The sequence below is a fragment of the Lycorma delicatula genome, chromosome 7 (assembly GCF_047948215.1).
Source record: "Lycorma delicatula isolate Av1 chromosome 7, ASM4794821v1, whole genome shotgun sequence".
NCBI lineage: Eukaryota > Metazoa > Arthropoda > Insecta > Hemiptera > Fulgoridae > Lycorma > Lycorma delicatula.
Genome location: NC_134461.1, coordinates 94,318,597 through 94,345,606, shown reverse-complemented (window position 1 = coordinate 94,345,606; position 27,010 = coordinate 94,318,597). Strand labels below are relative to the sequence as shown.

Genomic DNA, 27,010 nt, shown 5'->3' with positions numbered 1-27,010 from the left:
TTTAAAAAGAAAATCCTAACAGCTCAAGTTTATTGATTGATATTAATATAAATAAATATATTAAAAAAAAATAAAATAAAATAACTTTGGTCATTCAAAGTAAAGAATTTCTATAAAAAATAACATTAAAATGATTGTAGAACAAAAATGTAAAAGGTATTATGCATTCAATTTATTAATCCACCTCTCTTTCTTGACTAAGTTTTTACAACTCTTTTTTTTTTACTACTTTAATAAAAAAAATATCTAACTTTCTATCTACATAAGAATGAGCTTCCAGAAAATCTTACTTAAGTTGTTGTGTACTGTCATTTGTCAGAAGTATTAGATGAGGTGATTGTTTTTTATGCATGATAAATTTATAATTCTAACAAATCTTTTTTGGGCTAAACATTCTAGCCTTTTTTACAGTTTATCCATGTTTATATGTTCTGTTTGTGCTGTGTTGCAGAACTTTTTATATTCAAATAATGTAATTAATACTGTAACGAGTAAAAAAGCTTCCAGAAGAGAGAAAAATTAAGAAAGAAGAATCTAAAAGAGATGACCAAGGGTTTCTTTCTAGAAAAGGAGATATAGACAAGCAGAAGGTGCAGACAATGGTAATTATTAAGCTTGAACAATCAAAAAGATGGTTGGTACTGATACTGCAGATCAGGAGATATAAATACTGCTGGGGGATCAGTGGAGTGACAGTTTTCGACGAATGAATGATGACCTTATCCACAAAATAGTAGGAACTTTAAACAAATTTAATATTTTTCTAATAAGAAAGTTATAGTGATATTTTATTTTTTTTAAAAAGCCCCCCATTTCCACTCCCATGGTCTGATTTTGCCCATTAATGAACTCGACCGAGATTTTGGGTGTTATATTTTATGTGTCAATTTGAAAGTGATTGGCACAAAATTACAGCAGTTATTGTGTCCAAAACTAAGTGAAATATATATAATATATACATTTTTGAACTGACGATGGTTTTGGTCTGGGGGATGTGAAATGTGAAGATAAGTCAAAATTTTCTGGAAGCCGTATCATGGTACCCAGTACAATAGGTAGCTTTCTTATGAAATCTACCTAATATGTTAACATTAAATACTGCATGACTATTAAAAAAAAGATTGTTGTCCAGGCATGATTACACTGTAACGTGGATAAATTGTTTACAAATATGGAGTGAGTGAGTATACAAAACATTTATTCCTTAAAACAACAACAGGCTAAACTAAATAACAGTGACTATGACAGAAATTAGCTTTTATAGCAAGTAAACAATGCCAAGTCTGACAAAAATTTAAATCTAGAACCTTTCAGATTAAAGGTCAAAATACAACTGCTCTAGTACCTCCTCCTTTCAAATTTTGTATTCAGGTACTGTAAACAAAAAGTAGAAGAAATGGTAGGAACCATTACAATTAACAATAAACAAAACACTCTCAGCAAAGAAAATAAAAAATAAATTCATTATAAATACAGTAAAGGAAAATAGTATTAATATGATTCATTAGTCTATTCATAAAACTAGTTGTTCTGCAATTTTAACATTCATACCTGTTGTTGTTATATAAGCACGTCCATCTTTATCATAGCTAGGCTGAAAAAATATAACACAAAAAGTTTTTTTTAGACATTCACGATCAATTTCAATATAACAATAAAAAATATGTAACAAAAATCTTCAGTTTTTAAAATAACTTTTGAAAAAATTTAAGTATGATAAAAATGTTACTTTGTTTTAGGTGACAAAAGGAATCAGTTTTAATTTTATTTGGTAAAAGTTTAATTTTTTTTTTGTATTCACAAAAAAACAAAGTATAGTCCAATGACATTAACATGAAAAGCTAATAACAATCTTAAACGAATAAATGAACACGTAATTTTATTTCAAAACAATCAGCAACAGTGCAGTTGAAATGGAATAACAGTAATCTTTAATGATTATGTTTTTGACCATGGTTACTTGTAAGAAATGCTTAGCTGTATTTTTGTGAAAGAAATATGCATTTACAACAATTTAAAAACAATTCATTTTCACTTCATTTTTGCACTTTTCATAATGTTCATATATTTTTGTTATTTGATTAACATTTTTCTGGTCATTGAACTTATTATGTATTTTGATATGCATAATGTATTATTCATGATTTTGTACAACATGGTATTCTGAAGAATGCATTATTAACCATGAATGGCAAGATACAACTATTATGGAACAATTTATTCAATAATGACTTTACATTCAGGAAGAAGTTTATTGGTTAATAAAACAGGTCAACAAAAAAAAATAATTTGAAACTGAGATAAAGTAGGTGAATTAGAATGTATTTTTTATGCTGAATCTTAAAATTAAATCAGTTTTCTTCACCATCAGTTATGACCATTTAAAATATTAAAACTTCTTAAACAATAGAATATAAAAATAATAATAATTACAATTAAAAAACCTTCCTTTATTTTGCAGATATTTACATTTACCTTATTTTTTTCTCTTATTTTCCTTTTGTGTTCAGTGAAGTCTTTTCTTTTTATCATCCAGCAGTAACAGTAATCACTCATCATAGATTCATCCCACCTGCCTTAATAACATTGTTTCACCTGTAATATATCTCGGCAGAACCTTTCTCCTTATTTGTTGATGATATCACCCAAATTTAAAAGGATAAAGTCCAAACAAGAGTGTAAAAAATGAATTTTCTATGACATTCTACAACCTAAATTTTTTTAGTTCACTAAGAGTTCATTTACAAGCTGATCATGTTTTCAACTTTTTTGTTTCCAAGAAAACCAGTAACATCTTTAAATGATCTCCATGTTGCTAGTTCTTTAGGATTCAATTTGCTGTTAAATATATTTTCGTGAATTAATTTTCTCATCTGTAGCTCAATGAATATTCCCTCTTTTAATATGATGTCACTTAATTGTGAAAAAACTTTAGGTAAATATTTAAAGCCATCTACATCTTCATCTAATGCTAATATAAAATTCTTCATCTGGCCTAGTTTTATGTGTAGAGGTAGTAAAATAATATGACCTGCTTCAACAAGGGGAATACTGAAATTTTCCTTTCCTGGGATAAACAGATTTCTTTTGGCCAATCTTTAACTGTGTAATGTTTTGGAGTCTCTGTTGAGAAGTGAACGTGAAAGGTTGTGTTAAATAGTGCTCCTGCATTAGTGTGTGTTACTAGGGCTTGTGTGTTGGTGTTCTGCTTTATTTCCCACTACCTGAGTCCATGACCATGTGACCTCGGCAACATCCCATTAGGACGCCTACGCAGGCCCTCAACCGCATACCAAAGCTATTGTCAATGATCGGATAAGTTTTAAACTTTTGTTTAATAACTTTCTAATTTTATTTATATCTATAAGTTAATATATTAATGAATACAATTGAACTTTTACAAGTAATTTTATTCCTAATTCATAAATTAATTTAATTTAACTTCATATAAGTTAATTTTAATTTAATTTAATTAATTAAGCCATTAAATTGGACTTTATATAAATTAAACATAATATAATAAATAATTTTATTATATTATATTAAATTACTTCTAGTTTAACCTTTTTACTTTTTATTTAAAATTTTCTACAACAGACTTTTCATCGAAGTCGAAAATAGTTTAATAACTTAATATTAATTTAAATTTTTGCAGTACTCTTCGGACGATTCTTTTTTAATGGAAAGCTATCTAATCCAAACCCGTCCTCCCTCCCCGGAATTTTCTGATGGAGGAGAGGATAACAGTGTGAGAGCAAGAAAACAGTAGGTCGGTAACCACAGGTGATCAACACTCTGAGGAGCTGAACACTACGAGGGGCAGCTCTGAAACTGCAGCTGCCACCATGGAGGTTAGCGATGGAAATTCCTCGCAACCTCCAGTCACTAGGCGGGAGAAAATCCCACCTATCTTGTTGGACTGCCCCAAGGAGTGGCCAGCGCTGGCAAGAGCAATCTCTGCCATTATAAGAGGGCGCCTGGTAGCCAAAAGTACCGGGCTATCTGTAAGGCTACAGCTAAGCAGCGAAGGCGACTTCAGGGAAGTACAGAGTTTTCTGCATTCCAAGGGAGTCGCCTTTCACTCCTTTCAGCTCCCAAAAGATAGGGAGCTTAAAGTGGTTATCCAGGGCATCCCTTATGGGGCTACCCCGGAAGAGGTAAAAGAGGAGCAGACTTCGCTCGGTTACGAGGCAGTTTCAGTTAAAAAACTGACGACGAGAGACGGAAGGGAGACCCCCATGTGCCTCGTCGCCAGCCACCAAGGGCATTTATGACCTGGAAAACTTATTCTATTGTAGAATTAAGGTGACTGCATTTGTGTCTCAAGGGGGTCCGCCCCAATGCCACAGATGCCAAAAGTTCGGCCACTCGTCGAACTATTGCCGCAGGGCACAGCTCTGCGTGAAATGAGGTGGAGACCACAACACGGCGACGTGTCTGAAGCCGCGCGAAGAGCCTGCCTCATGTGCAAACTGTAAGGGGCCGCATCCAGCCAAATACAGGGGCTGTCCTTATTATAAGGAGCAGCTGAACAAGCAAAAGGGCACCTAGATGTAGCTGGGCAGGAGTTGCAGTATGGGGAGCCCCCAGCCACAGGTAGTTTTACCAGCGGCAATGATGACGGTGGAAAAAGGTGAATCACCTATTCCCACACCAACAAAGCCTAAACTGGCAATAGTTACAGGAAAGGTGGAAGCAAAAAAAAAGCTGAACAAGCCTGCTCCGCAGGGAAAAAAGGCAGCCGAACAATCGGCAAAATCAAAGAGGGCGGGTGCCAAACCCACGATGTCTGGGAAACACACTAAGGTCCCAGAAGCCCCATGCCCCACCAAAAAGGCGTTAACGACTCCCGGCCCCTCCAGCAGCAAAATAAATATAACCGCAATCCCGAAGGAGAGTTCCGGTAAGGATTTCTTGTCACAAGTGACAATTAAAGATGTCCTATCGGAAATTCTAGCAATATTGCCCCACCTGCTCCAAGCAAAATCTCTTAAGGACTGCATTCAGTCCATTATAGAGTGCCTCATGAACCTGCTACCTAGGTATGGTTAGGCAAACTCTCAGATTACTACAGTGAAACGCCAATTCAGTAGTAGGCAAGATGGCAGAACTATGCCGTCTGGCCGAGGATCTACTAATAGACGTGATAATGTTGTCCGAGACGTGTCTGAACGCGAACAAACAACTGACCAATCGGAATTACTTTACGTATAGGACGGATAGGCCAGTACAACTCGGACGCCCTGCCAGCGGAAGAACCGCAATTTTTGTCCACAGACGCCATGTAAACACGCTGGTCGACCTCCAAACTAACGTAAACTAACTAATGTAATGGAGCAGACTTGTGTACATGTGTAGCATCTAGGCACGGTGTATCAGCTGATTTCGGCTTATAATAAACCAAACTCAGCAGTACCCGGCGCAGATCTAGATGCCGTGCTAGAAAATTGGGATGGGACCATGATTCTCATGGGCGACCTTAATGCTAAGCACGAGTCTTGGAATAGCAATCTGACAAGTGCAAATGGCAATTGCTATACGAAAGGGCACGAGCACGCCGGTTAGTCGTCATAGGCCTCGAGGTGCCCACCTTCGTTCATCAAACGGGCAGATCGAGATCTGATGTACTCGTCATCGCAATCATGAATGCGGTAACAACTCCGGTCATGATTGAAGTGATAGAAGACCTCAACTCGGACCACTCTCCTGTATTATTGGAGTTGGGCCAAGTAGAGGGCGGCGAGCCCCCCCCCCCCCCCAAACTATACCCCGAATATCAGTGAATTGGAAAGGTTCTATGAAACTCTCAAACGTGATTACAGACCAGCGCATCCTGAACTCCTGACCACATTGGAGGAAATCGACGACACGATCGATCGCGTCACATCGTCAATGACCGAGGCTCTGTCAAACAGCTCTACGGAAAAGTCCACGAGGCCTATCCATAATAATCTCCCAGCTCACGTCTCTGATGCTATAGCAGAAAAGCGTCGACCGAGGAGGAGATACCGAATCACCCTGTCCACCGATGATAGAAGGGCTTTTTATATTCAAACGGACAGCGTCAAACAGCTGCTAGCACAACATCGAGAGGATTCGTGGAACAAATACCTCGCCTCAGTCTCAGACGATCACTCCTCGGTGTTCAGGCTAAACAAAAAACTACGAGAAGGAAAGAAGCCCTGCCACCCGGTTGTGGAGCAACAAGGCCTTCTGGCATATTCGGAGACGGACAGGGCGGAGGTTTTCGCCGACATACTGGAGAACCAATTTACTCCAAACCCCCTTCCCGCCCCGAACGACAACCACACAACCGAGGTGGAGTCCTTTCTCGTAGATTATTTAGCACAGGTGGAGGATACCCCACTAGAAATAGACCACGTCACTGAGGCGAAGGTTTCCGCTGCAATCAAAGTCACACGCACCGACAAGGCTCCAGGTGTTGACGGGATCAGTGTCCGCACATTCCGGAATGTTACACCCGCTCTTATAGCGACCATAACCACAATATTCACGTCAATTTTGTACGTTGGATATTTTCCGAATTGCTGGAAAACTGCCTACCACCTGGGTAAAGTCTGCTCTTTCCCCAGAATTACAGGCCAATTTCCTTATTACCAGAGTTGTCAAAGCTATTCGAAAGGATTTTCCTGGAGAGACTTAGGCGACATTTGGGAAAAGGAGTACGGCCTGAGCAATTTGGGTTCAGGGAGGGCCACTCGACGACCCTCCAACTGGTTAAAATAATCGACAGTCTTGTCGGAGGCCTGAACAGAAAAGCGGTAACTGCAACCGTTTTTCTAGATGTGACTAAAGCCTTTGACAAAGTTTGGCATAGCGGCTTGCTGTATAAACTCGCACATACGACGATTTCCTGTTGCTATGTCAGACTGATACGATCTTATGTACTAGACCGACAATTTGTTGTAGGCGTAGGGGGAACAGAACAATCTCCTCCACCACAGTCGTAGCCGCTGGAGTCCCCCAAGGAGCAGTGCTTTCGCCGTTCTTGTACACGGCCTATGTCAACGATATGCCGCTGTTGGAAGGAGTCAAAACAGACGAGTATACGCAGACGGACACGGCATATTATTATTACACTTCCGGCTTCATAATAATATGTTATGAAGCCGGAAGTGTAGATAACACGATCGTAAGACTCCAAAGGCAACTGGATCTATTAGAGCCGTGGCTCGATATGTGGAGAATCAAGATCAGTGAAAAATCGGTGGCAGTGATGTTCACATACAAGACACGTGCTCCAACCAGGCAGCTGGAAATCTCAGAAGAGAAAATCCCCTTTGGGAAAACAGTCAAGTACAGTCAAGAAAAGGGCGCATTTCTACCTCCAAATAACTAGAGCTCCGGTAGGCACACTCCTGCTAGCCTATAGGTGCTGGTACCGAAAAGTACTTCAGCGGATGGACTGAAGGGGAATCACGCCGGGATTACTAGGCTCAAAAGCTTAGTCTATCATGGTCAGAACCAGTAAATAAATTACACCATGGTCCATGCAGATAGGAACGCAAATTACCAGATCCATCCATAAATAAAACTTAAAATTTATAACCGCCACTAAATAACTGATGAAATTCGCCTGATAATATAAAGATACAGCAGCAAGGGACATTATCCAGGCTCTGCGATCTGCAGGGAGAAATATTGAAACTCCCATTCTTGCGTTCTGTTTCCCGTGTAGTGTTTATCTTTAGTTTGATGATACCACAAACACAAGAAACACATATTTTGTAAAGTCACTCTGGAGATCGAGAAGGAGCCCTATCGCTTTCAGGCTAGTAATGACTAGCCATGAGTGTTCATCATACTACCTTTTAAAATTTTTGACATACTTTCATATGTTTCTTTCATTCCTACAGCATATGCTACTGGTACAGAAGAAAACTTATTCAAGCTATGCAACAACACTACTTTTAAGCTTCTTTTTGTTGAATTTATAAATAAATGCTAATCATTCAATGTCCAGTTCAGACATTATCCCCCTAACATCATGGCAAGAACAAATTAAATCATCTCTTCTAAAGTATTTCAGTAAATTTTTATTTTGATTTCTATATACTGGAATTTTTGTATCCTTGTTAAATAAATTCCATTTTTTAAGACGTGAACCTAGGAGTTCTGTTGTTTTGACAAATACAAATCACAAATTAGGTCGCTCAGTTCTGCTTGTGTGATGAAGTGAAGTTCAGCATTTGATTCTTCTGGAATCTAATTAACGTCTATTGAAGTTGAGGATTCATCAGCTGAGCCTTTTGGGGAATCAAAAATTTCTTTCCAAGAAGTTGGAGTAATAGGAATTGGTAAATCAACACCATGAAGTACTGGTCTGACAACTGAATGAACATTTGGGCCAGTAATACTGCCTTTATTGTCTGAATTGAAGCCAGTAAAATTTGTTAAGCAAAAATAGTAGTAATCATAATGGTTAGTAGGTTCTCACCAAATCATAGGTATGCCAAAAGGCAAATATTCTTTTTACCCTTTTAACCACTGGGTTAGTTTAACCTGATGATCGCTACATATGGAGCCCAGGATTTATTTTGGTCTCACAAGGGACAGTCAAAATAATGTTTATAAGTAGTTTTCAGCAGATTCAATACTGGTTTTCATTGACGTTTTGTGGTGAATTCTCCGCAAATGTAACAAAAAATATTTGGAGAATTTTTACAAGACCAATTTTTATTCATTATAAAATTCAAAATGCTTTAATGAATGAAAGTAATTGAAATATTACAGAAATACTTACTTAGTTATAAAAATAATTAAGTTTTAATTTATAAATACTTAATTAGTTAAAATACTTCATAAAATTGTTTCACCATGGAGTGCAAAAAATACAGCGCGAAACACACACACAACAACAAACCTTGATGTTCAATAAAATAATGTCAAAAGTTGTTCTGTTGTAAAAATCTTTCACTAAATTCTTATGACATCACTTATGAAACAATTTTTATAATATATGTATGATAAAATCACGACCACAACTAAAGAACACAGCAAGTCATACCAAGAGCTGAACTCATACCAAACAAAATTTCATCACATTGAATTACTCATTACTTGACCCACTGACATGTCTATTCAATTTTGGCTTGACATGAAATGACATCATTCGACTGTTATGTTATAAATATAAATCTACAGCATGCATCACAATATAAATCAGATGTGATGTTTGTAAGCAAACATACAGATGTACTAACTTAGTTGTATTCTTTGTTCCACAAATGATGGAACAAATAAATTTAAGGAGTTTAACTTAAGAATGTTATGTGATGGGTTGTTTCTAAATACATATTCAGATTCAGCATATAAAATACTAAATAGAACACCTATTCTCTTTTTAGTTCCAAATTTTATGTTGACCAGTTAATTTCAGAACGTAATACATTTTATTTTTCCAAAGGTAACTGAATTATTATTTAAGAATGGCATTCTAGAAATTCTGTGAAAACAACATAAAAAATAAATTAATGTAACAGTTAAAATAATTATTATAAACACTACCGATAAAATTAAAAAAAAAAAAAACCACAGATTCAAAAATCTTTAACTTCAAGTGGTATATAATAGGTGTGGTGAACAAAGGGGGTGTGTGGCTACCTACTACAGATGATACTACTAAATTTGTTAGGCTTTTAAAGAAACCCAAAAAATCACATAAAATTACTCTCATAGTGGTAAACTCAAAAAAAAAAAAAATCCATAATCTGATGACTTAAACATTATTAACATGTTTAGAATAAAGTTTAATAATTGCTGTCAAGTAATGCTGTCTTGCAAATTTTTTAATGATTTCAATTAACTTAAACTACAAAATAAAAAACTGCAAGTCAAAATTTTATGATCTCCCTGGTACCTAACTAAGGAATGTAATATAAGAGTAATAAATGCAAATTTTATAATTAACAATTTAAACAAAAAAATGAATCTGTTTTAATTAAAAATAATTTTTTTCTTTAATATGCTAAATTTTATTTAAAATATTAATATACCTTTGATGGTTTAGAGATATCAACTTTAGTATTCATTATTGGTTTTCTTACACTCATAACAGTATCTTTTATATTATACACATATGGGTGTAAAATTATCCTCTCCAATAGGCTCAAAAAATTACTATACTGCAAAATAAAAATTGACATAACATTAACAACTTCACAATAAATAAAAAAAGACACACAAAGAAAATAATCAAAATGAGTACTGTAAAAGATCTCTTGTTTAAATAATTTACAGCTTGTTGATTTTTACTATCTGTGGCAGTCTTGCTTACAATTCTGATACAAGTAAAACACTCTAGGTATAACAGACACTAGTCACAAGTTGCTTTCTCTGAGAGTAGTAATGTTTCACTGTTCAGCAAGTTACTGATATGAAGTTGTCACTTGCAAGGTGAACTTCAATTACGATTTGGTGGGCAAGATGATATATAATGGTATATTTGGTTCAGTAAAACCGACAATAGAAGAAGACTTTACTTTTAACATTTTCTAATAACCTTGGAATACGATTTTTGTTATTCTTAAAAATGAATATGAAAATTTCAACTTCCACTGGGTTGGTCTAGTAGTGAACTTCTCATCGTAAATCAGATGATTTCGAAGTCGAGAGTTCTAAGGTTCAAATCCTAGTAAAGGCAGTTACAGTCACTTTCATAAGGATTTGAATCCTACATTGTGGATACTGGTGTTCTTTGATGGTTGGGTTTCAATTAACCACACATCTCAGAAACGGTCGATCTGAGACTGTACAAGACTACACTTCATCATTTATATTCATACATATCCTCATTCACTCTCTGAAGTAATACCTAATGGTGATTCCGGAGGCTAAACAGAAAAAAGAAACATAACGAGAAAGTAACTTGTGTCTGGTGCCAGGTAACCTACAACTTTTTTGTTATAGTCATGTAATGTACAAGCACGATAATATTCAATAACATGTTAGTAATCATAAAAAGACAGTTTAAGTCCTTGTACCCAATTTTAACTGTTGAAAAAAAAGTCCTCCAAATTTGACTGAGAAATCTTGTAAAGTTTCATTAAAATCAGTTTGCCTGTTTGAAAGGTATCAGATGGATACTCAAGATAAGATGAAATAATTTTTTTGTAAGATCAATAACAAAGATAAATCAATATCTTTAAATAGTGTTTACAGAAAATTAAGCGTATCAGTAAGTGCCACATTATGCAAGTACAGACCTCTTTATCTGTCAAGTTTTCAACAAGTCTTGTTTCTAGATCTTCTTTAGTAATCCACACTGAACCAGTTAACTGTCTGAAACACAAAAAAAAAAAAAACAGCATGATAAAAATAAGTTGAATAGGTATTTACAATTTTTACCCTTTGACCAGTAAATTATAGAATGTTTCATAAAAATAAGTTTCATCATTCATAATGTATTGATAAATTTCACAATCAGAAAGATTCTCAAATGACACCATAATAAAAGAGGGAGAAAAGTAAATGCAGAAAATCAACTAGTTTACTGTAAAATCAAGTAAAATAACACACTAAACTAATACAGTTGGTACAACAACCTTCACTATTTCATATTATTATTTCTAATAGCTGTATAATTTTAAACTGTTACTGAAACCTTGAAATCTTGACAGCAGATATTACTAACCATTGCAGTAACTACAAACAAACCTACAAGTATACTTTATAAAGCAAGAAATGGAATCTTTAATTCATATGCATACCACCACATGCCCATTTTATATTATAAATATCAGAACAAGCTAATCAAAAGGCTAATGAACAGACAATTCTTATGGAATTGATGATTCTTATGATGTCACTGATTACTACGCCAATAAAAACACATGTTCAACTTTGATCCTTCTCAGATTCTTCTGTTAAAAAAAATATTCAAAAAAGAAAAACAGTTCATTAATTACAGAAGTTTATTCATAGATTTAATTTTTGCATTTAAAATATACAATTATAGTTTTATTTTCTTCTTTTTGGTAAAAGAAAGTATTGTCAGTATATAACAAGCCCAGTAATATAAATCAAAAATACCCAATCTTTCAAGTAATTTTCAAGCTAAATATGTCAGGGCTTTTATCATGTGCACACGAGCATGCACACACACATATATATATATATATATATATATATATATACACTCCTTTAAAAAACAGATAAGATTAAGTTCACTTAAATACAGCTCACACACTCTAGAGATGTCAAAATAATCTTAATATAAGGAATAAAACAAATTTTCCTTAAAGTTATAAAAATAAAGAAAAAATACAATATGAACTTACAATTTTACATTAGGATCAGGTTGTAATTGTCTACGAATCATTTTATCTTCATAATCATTTAAATTTTGTAAATGCACATTAAATTCCTGTAACAAAGCAGTTACTTCAGCATACATATAAAATTAAATAAAAATATAATCTATTAAACAGCAACTTTATTTAAAAATTAAAATGTGCTGATGATTCTGTGTTTTGTCTGTTAATAACAATAATCTCCAGCTCTTGATAATAAGATCAATGGAGTTTTTAAAAAGTACGAGCCTAATATAAAATGTTAACAGAACTAAAATGGTTATAAGTAAAAAAAGACATAATGTGTTTCGAAAACCAATGTATTAAGAAAGTTGCAAGTTATAAGTAATTAGGTTATCAGTTTAACAAGTAATCGGACTGTAATAATGAAATATGAATTTATACTGAGTTACCCTCAGCTGCTTTTTTTTAAATTGAAACTTTTATTATATAATCAAGACTGTTTTTTCAGAATTCGTTGGAGAGCTGTATTATGTCTTATTAGTATTGTTTTACAGAGTTGAAGGCTGGATATTAAAAGCTAAACACATGTCAAGGTTGGCGTTGAGATGTGGTGTTATAGATGCATTCTTGCAAATCTTAGATAACTAAAGTAACAAATACAGACGTCCTATGAAGCACTAATAAGACACAGAAGTAATTAATTAATATGAAAAAGACAAAAGCAGCACATTATGGTCATATTTTTAAGGGTAACAAGTATCATCTCATACAACTGATAATTGAAAGATTGCAAAGGATTGGTCAGAAGAAGTTATTATGGGTTAGAGATCTTCAACAGTGGTTGAACTGATAGAGATGAGTACCAGATGATGATTGCCAACCTACAGATGGTATCAAAAGAACAGATAATAAGAAATATCGATTTTATAACTGTCAGTTTCACTTTCATCAAGTTGAATGCAACTGTAGTCATAATTAAGCACGTTATTTTATTTTATCACAGCAGTTATAAAAGTTACACAATTAAAAGTTTCAAAAAACATCTCATAATAAACAAAATAAAAAACTAACACAAGTATACACTGCAGCAATCCCATTAACTAAAAGTTATTATTGCTTTCAATGCGGTATGTTAATTCATGTTTAATTTTGATTTTTAATCAAATTCAACAAAATGTGATTCATAGCTTAATATTTGATTATTGCAGCATAATAACAAACAGTCTAACATTATTCTGATATTCAAAGTATTTTTACATGAAAACTCAAGGAAATTTCTTGGAAAAATTAAGATAAAAAATAATATATGTTCTTGTATACCAAAGAGCCATAGCTCATGCATGGTAATAGTCCACATAATTTCTCTACTTACATTTTCTTATTTTTATCACAGTAAAAAAAATTCTGCATTCCAGTAAGTCTCAGCTCATACTCCACAGTAATATCTTAATATTGTTTCTCTAAAGTCCTTTCCAAAATATAGGGTTTTGCCTTCCCTTAGGAGTAGCTTTTCTTTTTTTTATATATGAACGGCTATGTCTGTCCAAATTTCAAAAAAGTAAAAATTTCTAAGAGAATAAATTAAAAAATTAAATTAAAACTGACAAAAAATTGCACTACAAGTTAAAAAGTAGCACTTAAATTGTTTATATTTTGAGTTTTTGATATTGATATCAAATAACAGATTATTAAGTTGTTAGTGGGTTTTCTTTTAGATTTCAAGCCGACTTCTAAAAGTAGAAATTTAAGAAAATGGAAAAGTATATTTTTTTTAGTTTTTATTGCAGTTTTTCTTAACCTTTTTTAAAGTTTACTTTTGTACAAATATATATTTCAATATTAAAATTTTCTGATATGTAGATATTAAATTTCTGGTTTCCCAAAAAACCAATTCCAATAGATTTGCTTCAAGTTTGAAAAATGTTCTGTACTTTTAAAGATTCCCAGTTACTAACCTTTTTTACTGCAGTTATCTTTGAAGATACACTTTTTAATTGTATACCACAGATACTCCACAAAGCAGTCACAACGACTCACAATGTTCAGAAGACTGCCAATAATTAAAATACTATAATTATGATGACATTGTTAAGATGTGTAAATGAGTTTTTTAATGATGAACCCAAATTAAAAAATATAGATTTGTAACGGCTTTTGGTGGTATGAAATATCTATCAGGGTTCTCACAATATTTTGAAAGTGATTTTTTCTAACTTTCAGTGACTATTTTCAGAATTTTCTCTGACTAAAACAACCAACCATGATATAGATCAAGTCTTACAATATTTTTACAAACAATATTCAAAATAGCTCATAAATTATGATTTTTCAACTTGGAAATTCAAAAACTGGTGATATTTTCCATTATCATCAACAAAAAGTTAATCTCAATATAATATGAAAATATATTTCACAGTAGAAGTATTTTAATCTTAATCAAAAAAAAAAATTGGGGGATGGAGAATACATGAGTCTTAAAATATTTCTCAGTAAAAATGTTTTTAAATACTTATGTCCTCTACTAATTCTAAAATATCAACTCGACTCAAAAATTACTTTAAAACACCCATAATATATGTATATTACCAGCTTGAATACTTACTTATTCATTGTGCAAACTCTACAGTGTCTGAAAAGTTCCTGAACTAAATTTCTATAGTTGATATAGCACTATCTCTCAGACAACCAAGGAACTATGAAGTATGATGTCTGACGAGTATGTGTACAAAATCTGATTACATTTCATCATTCCAGTCTCGAGTTATATTCGGCTGTGTACATTGTGTTCATGTGACCTTGTGCGAGCTCATGATATGGAACAGAGAAGCTTGATAAAATTTTGTCTTCGACTTCAAAAATCTTTTGTTGAAACTTATTCTATGATACAGCAAGCATTCGGTGATGAAGTCGCATCTTGTACTACAACATACATGTGGTGGAAGCGGTTTAAAGATGACAGATAGTTGTTAGATGATGATGAACAAAGCGGGAGGCCGCTTTGTTCAATAGAGAATTAGTTCCAAATAGAATTATAAATTCTATTTGGAAGTAATGAAACATCTGATGCTTCGCATTCGTAGAATCTGGCCCAAGTACTGGGATCCAGGCAGTTGGATTCTCTTGCACGTCAATGCCACAAAACATGGTAACAGTTTTAACACGTTATTATGCTGCAAATCAAATCACCATCTTATCCCACCTGACTTGGCCCCAGCAGACTATTTTTTGTTTCTGAAACTCAAGTTGAAAATGAAAGGCCGCTTTTTCAATGACATTCATACAGAGCATTAAAGGCGATCTCACAACGTGATTTCTCCAGAGTGTTTGAGGAGCTCTACTGGCACTGCAATGAGTGTATAACGAGAGAAGGGTTCTATTTAGCGGGCTGATGTGAGTAAATTGTTTATCTTTAAATCTGCATTTTTATTTAATTTAGTTTGGGAATTTTTTAGATATTAGGTACTTAGGTATGTACGTATTTCAAATTTGCACCCCTGCTTAAAAATTCTATTAAATCCATTTCAATGGGATCTGACTAAACCTTTATGTAACTTGAATAAGATTTGATTGGATTTAATTGATTGCCCATTGAAGAAACCTGCTGAATCCAGCAGAATTTTATTGAAAAATCACTGAATAGGATTTAGCTAGAACACTGTCCAATTCAATGAGATTTCAATAAGATTTGATTAGATTCAAAGAATTTTTTAACCAGAAATTGGAACTCTTAATTTGTAGTAGCATTCGCGCTAGTAATATATATGTAACTGTTAATTGCTATTTTTGAATTGATAGTATATTCCAAATATTGATGAGTTCAGAGGTCTTTTCCATTCCAAAATAAAATATTCTCTAATATCAAAATGTTTATGGAATTTATTGAAACATTATTATTTTATTCCAGACCGCAGAATGAGTTTTAAATAGGAATATCAATATGCACAAGAATAGACATATCAATATCAATCTATTGTTTTATCTTGATAAACTGTTTTCAACTCCTATCAATAACTAATAAAAAAAAACATATAATCTATTGGTCTCTTTGGTGAGGAAAATATATACATAGTCGTTATCTTTCAATAGTTTTTCTGCCCAAATAAAATCTTTCAAGTTTTCCCTGACATTTTACAAATTTTAATAGATTTCCTGACTAACATTGTTTTTTCAAACCCTTTCCAGACGAAATCAACATTCCCTACTTTCAAGTCCTGAGGGAACTCTAAACTTTCATGGAAAACTGGTAAAAAAAAAAATCTGAACTTTTGTCAGATTTTTTTTTTGCCTGGTCATAGTAGGTTAAAATATAGACTTGCAACATCAGTTTACTGAACCGTTCGTTCAAAGTCTACACCTAGTTTAGAACATCCAATGAACAGCTTTAATAATACTTTCATCTTGCAAGTGCTAGAGCAGTAGTTCCAGTAATGTTCATAATTTATGAACTTTTTCTTATTTAAAAAGTATGTATTAATTACCTGTCAAAAGTGTTTTTCTAAATTATATCTTAACATTAAAATAGCATTTTATTTATTTAATCAGTAAATTGATTTATCTTCCATAAATACAAACATATATCAACATAATATGAAATCTTTTTCATTACTTTTTGTAATTTTGAAAACCTTAGTTGAATATTTAAACTTTGGATTGCCAGGATCGCTCTAAAATAATTAAATTAAACACAAAAATTACTTACATGTAACAATTCAAAAAAATTTGGTTTTCCAGTATAAAACAGGAAATGAAAAGGTCGACCGCTATCATCAAACTCAGCATCTTTCTTAGGTGGAAAAATTTTTTCTGGAGGTTTCATTAAGGGACGAGCACCAGGAACAAACAATCCAGAAGGGAACAGATATTCAATTGCAGCCTGTTGTTATTCAGCACACATAAAACAAAATTAAACTGCTTTATACATTTAAAGTAATAATAGATAAATACATAAAACATTAACTAACTAAAATTTGGTGACAAGATCAAATAAAATTACTAAAAAAATTCTATGAGAAAATAAAAAAATTATTTTCATTCATAAAACAAGTAATACATAAGTTCTGTTAAAAAATTATTTAGAGCATTAAAACAAAAATACTCTAACTATTTGGTTCCAACAAGTGAAAAATCAAACTTGGAAGTTCAATACTAATTATTTTATAGTCTAAACTTTACACCATCACATTTATTTTTGTTTATTATTTCATTCATGAAAACAACAAAACTGTACATCCAAAACTGATTCCGACTCAAGAGAAACATTTCTTCACTTTGACATAAACAGCAATGATTATTAAAAAATAATAAGGGAAAATTAATTAATGCAGAAAAAACAAGCAAAAATATTTATGAAAAATTAAATAGTAATCAACATACATCAACATCATTTTGTGTGAACGTCTCTACATCAACACCCATCATATTTGCAAGATGCCTTTTACCAGTGTTAAACTCTTCAGTTTTCTCCTTCATAAATGCATCTGTAAAGTAAATGAATATATATATTCTGTAAACAGAATATAAAAAAGTTATGGTAATAATTGATTATAACAAAAAAAGCCAACAGCTCTATATATTAAAATTTAAGCAAATCCAAAAATTACTTTACTGAAAAACCAAATAAATTAAATACGACTAATTATACAAACTATGTTTAGTATAAAGCTATTCTATTACAAACAATCTGTTATAATAATATCTATTACAATATTTAAATGTATTTATGAGTGGTGTCTTTAGATAGACTCATAAGTCTTATCATACATGGCAGCTATTGTTGAATCACAACAGTTTATTCTCAGTAGGATAGAAGCTCTTATACTGAGCATAGTATATAATATTTATTTATTAATACTCAAAACTACAGGCTTATACTCGATTACAATTGCCAGATGAGATATCATGAATTCTTTAGTGTGAAGAATGCCAAGCACGATTCATATGGATGAATGAAGGATAGAGATTCTACCACTCTGCCATTGAGGTGGATGGAATGGTACCAACTGACTAAAATTATTATCAAAAATAATTTGAAAAGATTGAAGGTAGTTTATTCTGCAGGTGACATAGTAAATTATATGAAAAGGCCTGCAACCCATTAGACATGCTGAGCATTTTTTCAAGGACTACCATAGTTCACGTCATAAAAATAACTTGGCTGATAGCATAAGAAACAAATTTTACACTTTGTATACAAGATACTGATAATCCTACTATATACGATTTTTATTTAAATACAGTATTAAATATTATTTTCTGATGATAATGTATGATCATTATGGACATGATTAAAAAAAAGTGAAAAAAGCTTACTATTAGTAGATAATTCACTTATCTAAGGTGATATAGAGTATAATGGAGCAATATGATGATTAATGACTGTTACATAGAAATATAATAAAAACTGATATTTTGAAAGGAAAGGGATTAAAATGTTGTAAAGCAAAGAAAACAAATATGAATGCTACAAAAATATGTACAACACTGAATGGAATGATGTTAACAGCAAATAAAGAGTATAACCATGTCGTGTAGTTTTATAAGATAATGGCAAACTAAATAAGGAAGTAAGTGCAATATTGTCTCACGAGAGTGTAAAAAATTTTAATTTAATACAGATAAGAATACAGAAATGAAGTGTAATGTACATATGGAGTGTTTTGTTTAAAATTATACATCATTCTTAGCACATACTGAAGAGGTGGGAACAAACAAGAAGCATAGCCACATAAGAGATTAAAAATTTAGAAGCAGTTGTTAAGAATAATTGGTGAGTTAGAATGAAAAAATGATGTAGGAAGAGAACAATTGGGAATGGGGAGTCTGATAAATAAGTTGAAAGGAAAACGTATGATGATTTGTATGTAAACAAATTATGATAATGAGGGACCAAAAATTAAGTATGAACATGAGGAAGATAAAAGCTATTAAGACAGAACACCAAGAAAGATGATGGTAGTGAGAGAACTTGGAAGCTGATGTCAAGATAAGATAAAGGGAAATGGTTGGTGGCCCAATCCAAGAAAAATGGAAATAGATGATCTTAACCTGTCATAAATATCCTTAAAACAAGAAGTTACTTTAGTGGTGGGGATTAAATTAATAGCAATATCTCAGGATCAATCAATATCAGCCTGGAAAACCCCATTTTGTTCACTGTTCACTGTTCATCTTTATCTCCTACAAATATCAAAGAATAAATAAGTACATTATCATGGCAGAACATTGTCATGTTCTGCCAAACACAGTATAATAAATAAAAAGGAAGAATAAAAAAGTGAATTAAGTACATGATACTTTGCAATAGTGATGATATAACTGAATGATTCATGGCTTAATTGGATGCTTCTATGTGCAAAACACTTCTAGGATTGGCAAAGTTATCCTAACTGAAATTTTTTGTGTTTCTGCAAAAAAAAAACCATAATTTGTTACAGCAAATATTTACGATACACAATCCAAAACCATTGATCAGTAATATACTTCTGCCATCCTGATTTCCTTCTAGGAAATGTGGAGACAATGAGTACCCACTACTTCTTGACCTTCAATATTCCCTTGAGATTGTTTCAGCATATTGTTCTTTCCATTATTCCAAGCATATTGTTCTTTCCATTATTCCAACTTCCTACAGTGTTCTGTGGGATTCTTACAGCAGCACATTGTATTGATACTGATTACATGGGGAACAACAGAGTACTATGATCTCGTCATTTGAGTACGTTGGAAGGGGTAGTCTGCCTGTGAAACTATCCGGAAGATTTGTTTTTCTGATAACTGCACAAAGAATCCCATCAAGGTACTTTACATGTCCTCAATGCATAAACTGACTAAAGGAACAAAAAATATAAAACAAACTGTCATAACAAAAAATGTGAAAATAAAACTTCATAACTTTAAGACAATCTCTTTGCTTCTATAAGAAAAACTGCACATTAAAAAAAGAAATTAACTATTCGCATAAAACAAACACCAGAACAAAATTCTTCAATCAAAAATGCATGATTTTTAAATAAATCATTGACATAGGCCCACTTTTAAAATATATGTTAAAGGGCATTCTTTACACACACCGGGTTTCTCAAAGTATAAACACATTTAAAGAACAGTATCCATCAAATAATATGCACATAAAAATAAAATAGAAAAAATCAAGTAGTCTAACTATTGCTTTTTAAAAACTAACAGCTCTCCTATCCCAAATATCAAATTATCTCTACTTGCATACAACTACGATCTGATTGGTGATAAATACAATCAGAAGCTGATGTTTAGTGCTTATACACATGTTGATAAATGAAATGGTGAATTTTATAAATATCTTTATTAAAAAAAAAAATTAAATTTTAAAAATGATAATATATTAAGGAAAGTCAAAAAGTAAAGGAAATTTTTATTTCCCTTCCAATCACGTCTCACAACATTGATTGTTCTGCTATAAATCCATCCATCAGTTTCCAAGTCAACTGATGACACCCACAAAAAGAATCATTTGAAAATTTCCCAGAAACTTGTGAAGTATTATGAGGATGAAGGAGGCTGATTTCTGAAGTAGTTAATCTGTTGATAAGACATGAGGCAATCACTTTTGTGCCCAAGGGTAAGTAACAAAGTTTAGTCTGAAAAGATGTTTTTATACCAAAAAATTTTAACTTTCATATCTGAAGGGAATTTAATGATGATAATCTGGAATATTAAAGGTTCAGTTTTTATTCACTTCTCACCTAAAGATAAAATGGTGAATAGTGTGAGCTAATGTTAATCACTTAAAGCAAATTCCAAATCCAGAAGGTGCAACAAACTTTCAAAGGTACGATTTTGCTTCAGAATAACACTGCCTCATATAAAACAATCGTTTGCCTTTAAGATCTGTGTTTAGAGATGCTAAACCATAGTCCTGACACCTTGCTCCAACCAATTTTAATTTTTTTTACTCACTAAAAAAAGAGCGACTGATTCTATCTATATAGATGTTTATCTATATATATATATATATATATATATATATATATATATAAAGCTTCAAGGTTTCTCTTTACATAAATGATGAAATTCTAAACTCCTATGTTAGGATGTCATAAGAAACTAAGAAGCCCAAGCTTCCCAAGATGAGCTTATGGTTATCTTATAACTAATAGACATAACTGAGTTCCTAGCCAAATCTATCAAATTATATAGGAATGTGGAAGCATATCAGGTTGCCATACTAACAAGGGACTGGGACTTAAAAACAAGAAGTACAATGCGCAAACTGAGAAACAATCAACAATAAGAAAAAGTAGTGCATCGTAAGAAAAACAAGAAGTAGAAAAAATCAAAGATAAAGAAAAGATGTGAATGGAGAGAAAGAATGATAGACTCCAGAAGGAATTATAGCAATAAACAAACAACTTCACCCAAAGAGCAATGTCAAAACCCCTTTCAGGCAGCAAGTACTCACTCGCCCATAACCTTAACAGAAATCAAGAATTTTTACCCAGGTTTAGAATAATGATCGGCATCAAAACAGAACAATGAAGAGTCGATCAGGTTAAATATATATGTATTGCAACTAAATTGATTTTCCTCATCAGCTGTACTTTAAAACACAGAACTCAGAAAATACATTACAGCTTAAACTGTAAATGTTAGGTGTAAACCAGTCAACATTTAATTATATTTAGCAGATAGTTTTTTGAGTTTCTCAGATTATCTTGTTTGAAAAGTATTAGGTAACTGATACTTTACCAAACAATCCATATTAATATTAATATGGATATCCATTAATATTAATATTAATATCCATATTAATATTCTGTAACAATAAAACATCTTAACATATTTTATTACTGATAAAAACATTGCTCTTCCTGATTTCACCCAAGGAAGGTTAAAAAATGAGTATAATAAATTAATTCTTGTTCTGATACATTACGTACTATATTTTTGAGCTCGTTCAAGATATGCTTGCATAGCTTTACTTTTTTTTTCTTCTGTTAATCCTTTTTCAATTAATACATTTCTGCTCACTTTATTGGCTTTATTAACACCAGAGTAGCTACTTACTTTATTATTACTGTTACAAAATACATTACACGTACTTAAACAACTGTAACTGCCATCTAATGTTACAGGGACCTGTATAAAATAAATTATAAATGTTGGTTAAAAGAACACATAAAACCATAATTAAATTTGAACATATAATTACTACAATACAACAGACTACTTAAAAAATTCACAGAAATATTTTATTTCATATAATTAAAGAGGAAGGAGAACAGAAGAACAGACTTTAATGACTGAATATATAAAAATAATTTGAAGGTAAACATAGCAATACAATTAACACTAGTAAATTTTTCATTTCTACTAATTATGAATTTTTTTTTTAATACAGGTTTTTTAATTTAGTTCAGCAGTTCATGAGATATCTCTAAAACTACTGGAAAAAAATTCTTTCAAAATTTAAAGGCTCAAACGACTGTTTATAGAAGATGTCCCATGAGGAAACTGACATACTTTACAAGTGTATTCCTCTCATCAAAATAATGAAAAAGGTTCACATAAACATTGGTCTGGAAACACTACGTTAGCGAACTTTGGCTAGCCAAATTTTTTGCTTGGAATTCAGCTCCCCCAGTTAAATGACGTTGGTCTGGAATTTTTAGGACATTACTTGAGGGACAAAATTAATGGTTTCCTATGGTTTTTACCTGAAAAATTGAATAAAATAAGTTTCAAAACTGTATTTACTGTAGTTTTCATGATATCCGGAGTAAAACTGAAAAATTTATTGTCTAAAAATCGTTTTTTAGATTTGTAATACAAAAACTTTGTTAAATTACTAATAAATTCATAAAATTTATTAACAACTTGTAGAGAATTTAATTTTAAAAATAGTGATGTAAATAAATCCAATAAAGATCAAATAAACATTTTAAAAAATCAAATTTTTCTGAAGAAGAAACAGAATAAAAGATAAATGTAATGACTTATTCTGGAAATGTTTGCAATCCATTCATTTGTTCATTTAAACAGACAGTTACAATTAATTAAATATTTACAAAACAGTTTTAAAACATTCTACAAAAACAGAATTTCAAGAATAGAGTATTAATTAAAGTTCTTTAAGTTTACTGAAAACCTAAAGCTGGCAACACTGTTCTTATCAGAAACAAAATTTGAAATGAAGTAATTGTACAGCTGTTCAACAATTAATTTATTATTAATCATAACTAGTCTCTTATCTGTGATTTGTGTAGTGTGCATGTGCTTTTTATGATTTGTATGTATGTATAAAGTATTCAAGCTTTTTTAAAAAAGTGAGATGCCATTCACACTTTCAAATCAAAAATACCCAGATATTGATTTCGCTTACAGTTTTACTAATGGAAATAGCCAGACTGCAAAACATAAATATGAACAAAGATTTCTGAACAGAATAATACTTACTTGTGAAACATTTTCCTTAGTTTTCAACAAACTAATGGATCTTTTCCAACAGTTACTTGTTCCATTTAACATCCTGTACTTGAACAAGTAAATATCATTCAAATGACACAGCGAAGTCCTCGAGTCAGCACTTGCCGAATTTCAAATTACACAGGCATATCTCATAGTATAGTCACATGAACACTAAAGAAAGAGAACTTTTATTCTTATTGTTGCAAACTGTTCAAAATCTTCAACCAGGTGATAGTGAATTAAGATTAAATTTTTGTCTATGGGCATAAGAAAATCAAAATATTGCTAATTATATTCTATTCTTCAATGAATCTACTTTTACAATAAACAGAATACAAAAATTTGAAAAATAGTTACAGGAGGCCAACTGAAAATCCAAATGCAGTTAAACAGTCACACTTTCAAACCTGATTTTCAATAAATGTGTCATGTGGTATAATTGGGGATCAATCAATTGAACAATTTATTTTTAAAAATCACCTTTCAGGTATTAAATACAAAAATTCTTTTTACAAAATCAGTTGCCAGTTCTGCTATATCTACCTCTTGAAAAAAAAGCAGCAAATGTTATTCCACCATGATGATGCAACACCTAATTATTCACAAGGTTAGACAGCATTTAAACTTAAGTTAGGCGATGGGATTGGTCGAGGTGGACCAATTAATTGGCCTCTTAGGTCCCCCAAATTTAAATCCCTAGGACTGTTTCCTTTGGGGTCATTAAAAAGGTATTTGTTTACACAGAAAAAGTTAATTCCAAGGAATTATTGAACAGAAATTTAAATGCTTTTGACTGTGATACTATTAGAAAAGCTTCTATTTATGTTATACGTCACACTAGATTTTGCATAAACTATCATGGAGATCATTTTGAACAGTATTTACAAGGTATGGAAATTAAATTTAAAAAAATAAAATAAAACAAATTACACTTATATGTTAGATATTTCATTTACTTTTTGTTCTGTTTCTTCTTCAGTAAAATATGATTTTTTTAAAGTTTGATTTTTATTGGACTTACAGTACTTACTTCACTACTTTTAGAATTAAATTCTCTGCAAGTTTTTAATAAATTTTGTGTATTTATTAGTCATTTAACAAAGTTATTGTATTGCAAACCTAAAAAAAACTGTTTTCAGACAATTTTTTCAGTTTTATTTTGGATATCATGAAAACTACTGGAGATAGTTATGAGAACTGTTTTATTCAATTTTTCAAGTTAAATACCATAGGAAATTAATTTTGCCCCTTAATTAACGTCCTAAAAATTTCAGCATGACCTCATTTCACCAGGGAGCTGAATTCCAGGCGAAATCTTTGGCTAGCCGTAATTCACTAATTTAGCATTTCCAGACCTTTGTTTATATGAACTTCCTTCATTATTTTGACAACAGGAAAACACCTGTATTGTATGTTAGTTTCCTCATAGTCATATGGCCATATTCATCCACTCTTGTGTTAGTTAATAAGATAAAAGCTTAATTAACCAGGTTCTTCCTCACAGCAGTTCTTATATTTTAACAGAACAGGAATCCTCAATCAAAATCCAAAAAAATTTATTCAATATATTTATTATTTACTTTCATTCTTCTTTCCTCGTAAAATCTTTAACTAACATACATTTCCAGCAATTACTTAGAAATAACCATTTCGTCAAAGTGGGGAAGGAAGTAAACCCCATTGGAATTTCAAAAAAAGTTTCTAAAAAACTGTTTAGAATTTTATTTGCTTTAACTTTCCTTATTTAACAATTTTTCAGTAAAATATATTATCATCAGGAAATAAATTGTAAAAACAGTTTTTCCAAAAGAGTATATTAGTGAAAAAGCATAATATTGTTTGAGTCTTAATACTCACACAATAATGAAGTTCATCTGAATGAATTTATATTTTAAACATCTTTAAGATAAAAAAAAAGACGTGATGAAAAAATAATTAAATTTAGCCTGCAGTTACAGAGTTCTAAGTGAACTCCAAAGACATTCTGATGTGTATATAAAGTTTCACTCCTAAAAAAATTCATCACTGGTTCAGCAAAACACGAAACTACTTATTTAAACAAAACTGTAAAAGGGATTATTCTCCCAGTTTTGTAAGAAATCCTCTCAATTAAAGTGGCCAAATAAGAAATATTGTGAGAAAAATTATTGTTTATCAAAGCGTTTCAACTTCAATAGTCAAAAAACTTGATGGTTTATTAAATATGACTTTATTACCAAATACTACAATTAATATTAAATATTTATTAATCTCCCTTTACTGCCAAATATAGAAATATTGTGGTATTAAAATTATTCTTATACAAAATTAATTTTACTTCAATAAACAAATAATAACCTCAATGGTATCAAACAAGTTATGGATCACTGCACTTCTAGAGCATTTAAATTCCATTACCTTACAAAAACTGAAATTGTATTCATGTTTAAGATTTTAAAGTTATACAATAATCGCGTGGTCAATTAAAAAAACAGTAACATAGGGTGCATAATATTTCTACATTGGAATAATCAATTTTTATATCCTCAAACTGCAGCAACGTCCACGTTTGTTATTACAGTATTTCTTAACTATTAAAATGAACATATATTTATTATAAAGGCATCAATTACTGTGATTACTGTTATCAGAGTATTTTCAAAATGTTGAAAAATTAATTACATTACATATTTAATCAATAAAAATATCCCCGATTTTAATCTAACAAATACCGAAAGGTTTCACTTACAATTTCCAAATTCTTAAAATGTAAAGGTGTCAATGTTTTTAAAAATCTATTGACTTTTATAAAATGCAGCATCTTAAAAATTCATCAATAACGCAGCTCCAAATGTACAACTGTAACATAACCTTAATACACTACACCGCCTTTTTGTTCACAGCGACGCGTTTCACATGGTTAGGAAGATTCGATGGCAGACCGCAATTATCTCGAATTGCAAATATTACGTGGTTATATTAACTGTGTGTAAATATAACTATATATAACTGGATAGGGGACTATATATTGAAATTGGTAAAATTTAAAGCATAAACTAGCACCACTAGATTAGTGGTAGAACTAAATAAAATGAAACTGCACATGCGCAAAGGTAAGTAAGATTTGGAGAAAAAACGTATTTTAAACAGATGCAGTAGAAGTGTTCTGATTTTATATTTTGAACACTGATATGTAGATAACTATATATATATATATATATCTGATCTCTATATAAATGTTATACAACTGTCCGTAAATCTATGCTTCTGTTGGGAAAATGACCGTTCATTTGGTTATCTCCTTGTATAAAATA

General features: G+C 31.6%; 1 protein-coding gene across 1 annotated transcript in view; it reads right to left on the bottom strand.

Annotated features, from left to right (window-relative positions):
- Positions 1 to 26,680, bottom strand: part of mRpS9 (mitochondrial ribosomal protein S9) — a 99,967-nt gene extending 73,287 nt beyond the window's left edge. Inside the window, exons 1-8 of the mRNA XM_075371371.1 lie at positions 26,446 to 26,680; positions 22,190 to 22,388; positions 17,649 to 17,752; positions 16,975 to 17,148; positions 12,300 to 12,385; positions 11,226 to 11,301; positions 10,017 to 10,145; positions 1,552 to 1,594 (exon numbers count right to left, since the gene is read on the bottom strand). Coding sequence (XP_075227486.1) covers positions 1,552 to 1,594; positions 10,017 to 10,145; positions 11,226 to 11,301; positions 12,300 to 12,385; positions 16,975 to 17,148; positions 17,649 to 17,752; positions 22,190 to 22,388; positions 26,446 to 26,517 — 883 coding nt within the window. The 5' untranslated portion in view covers positions 26,518 to 26,680. The remainder of the gene's footprint in view (positions 1 to 1,551; positions 1,595 to 10,016; positions 10,146 to 11,225; positions 11,302 to 12,299; positions 12,386 to 16,974; positions 17,149 to 17,648; positions 17,753 to 22,189; positions 22,389 to 26,445) is intronic.
- Positions 26,681 to 27,010: the final 330 nt, after the last annotated feature.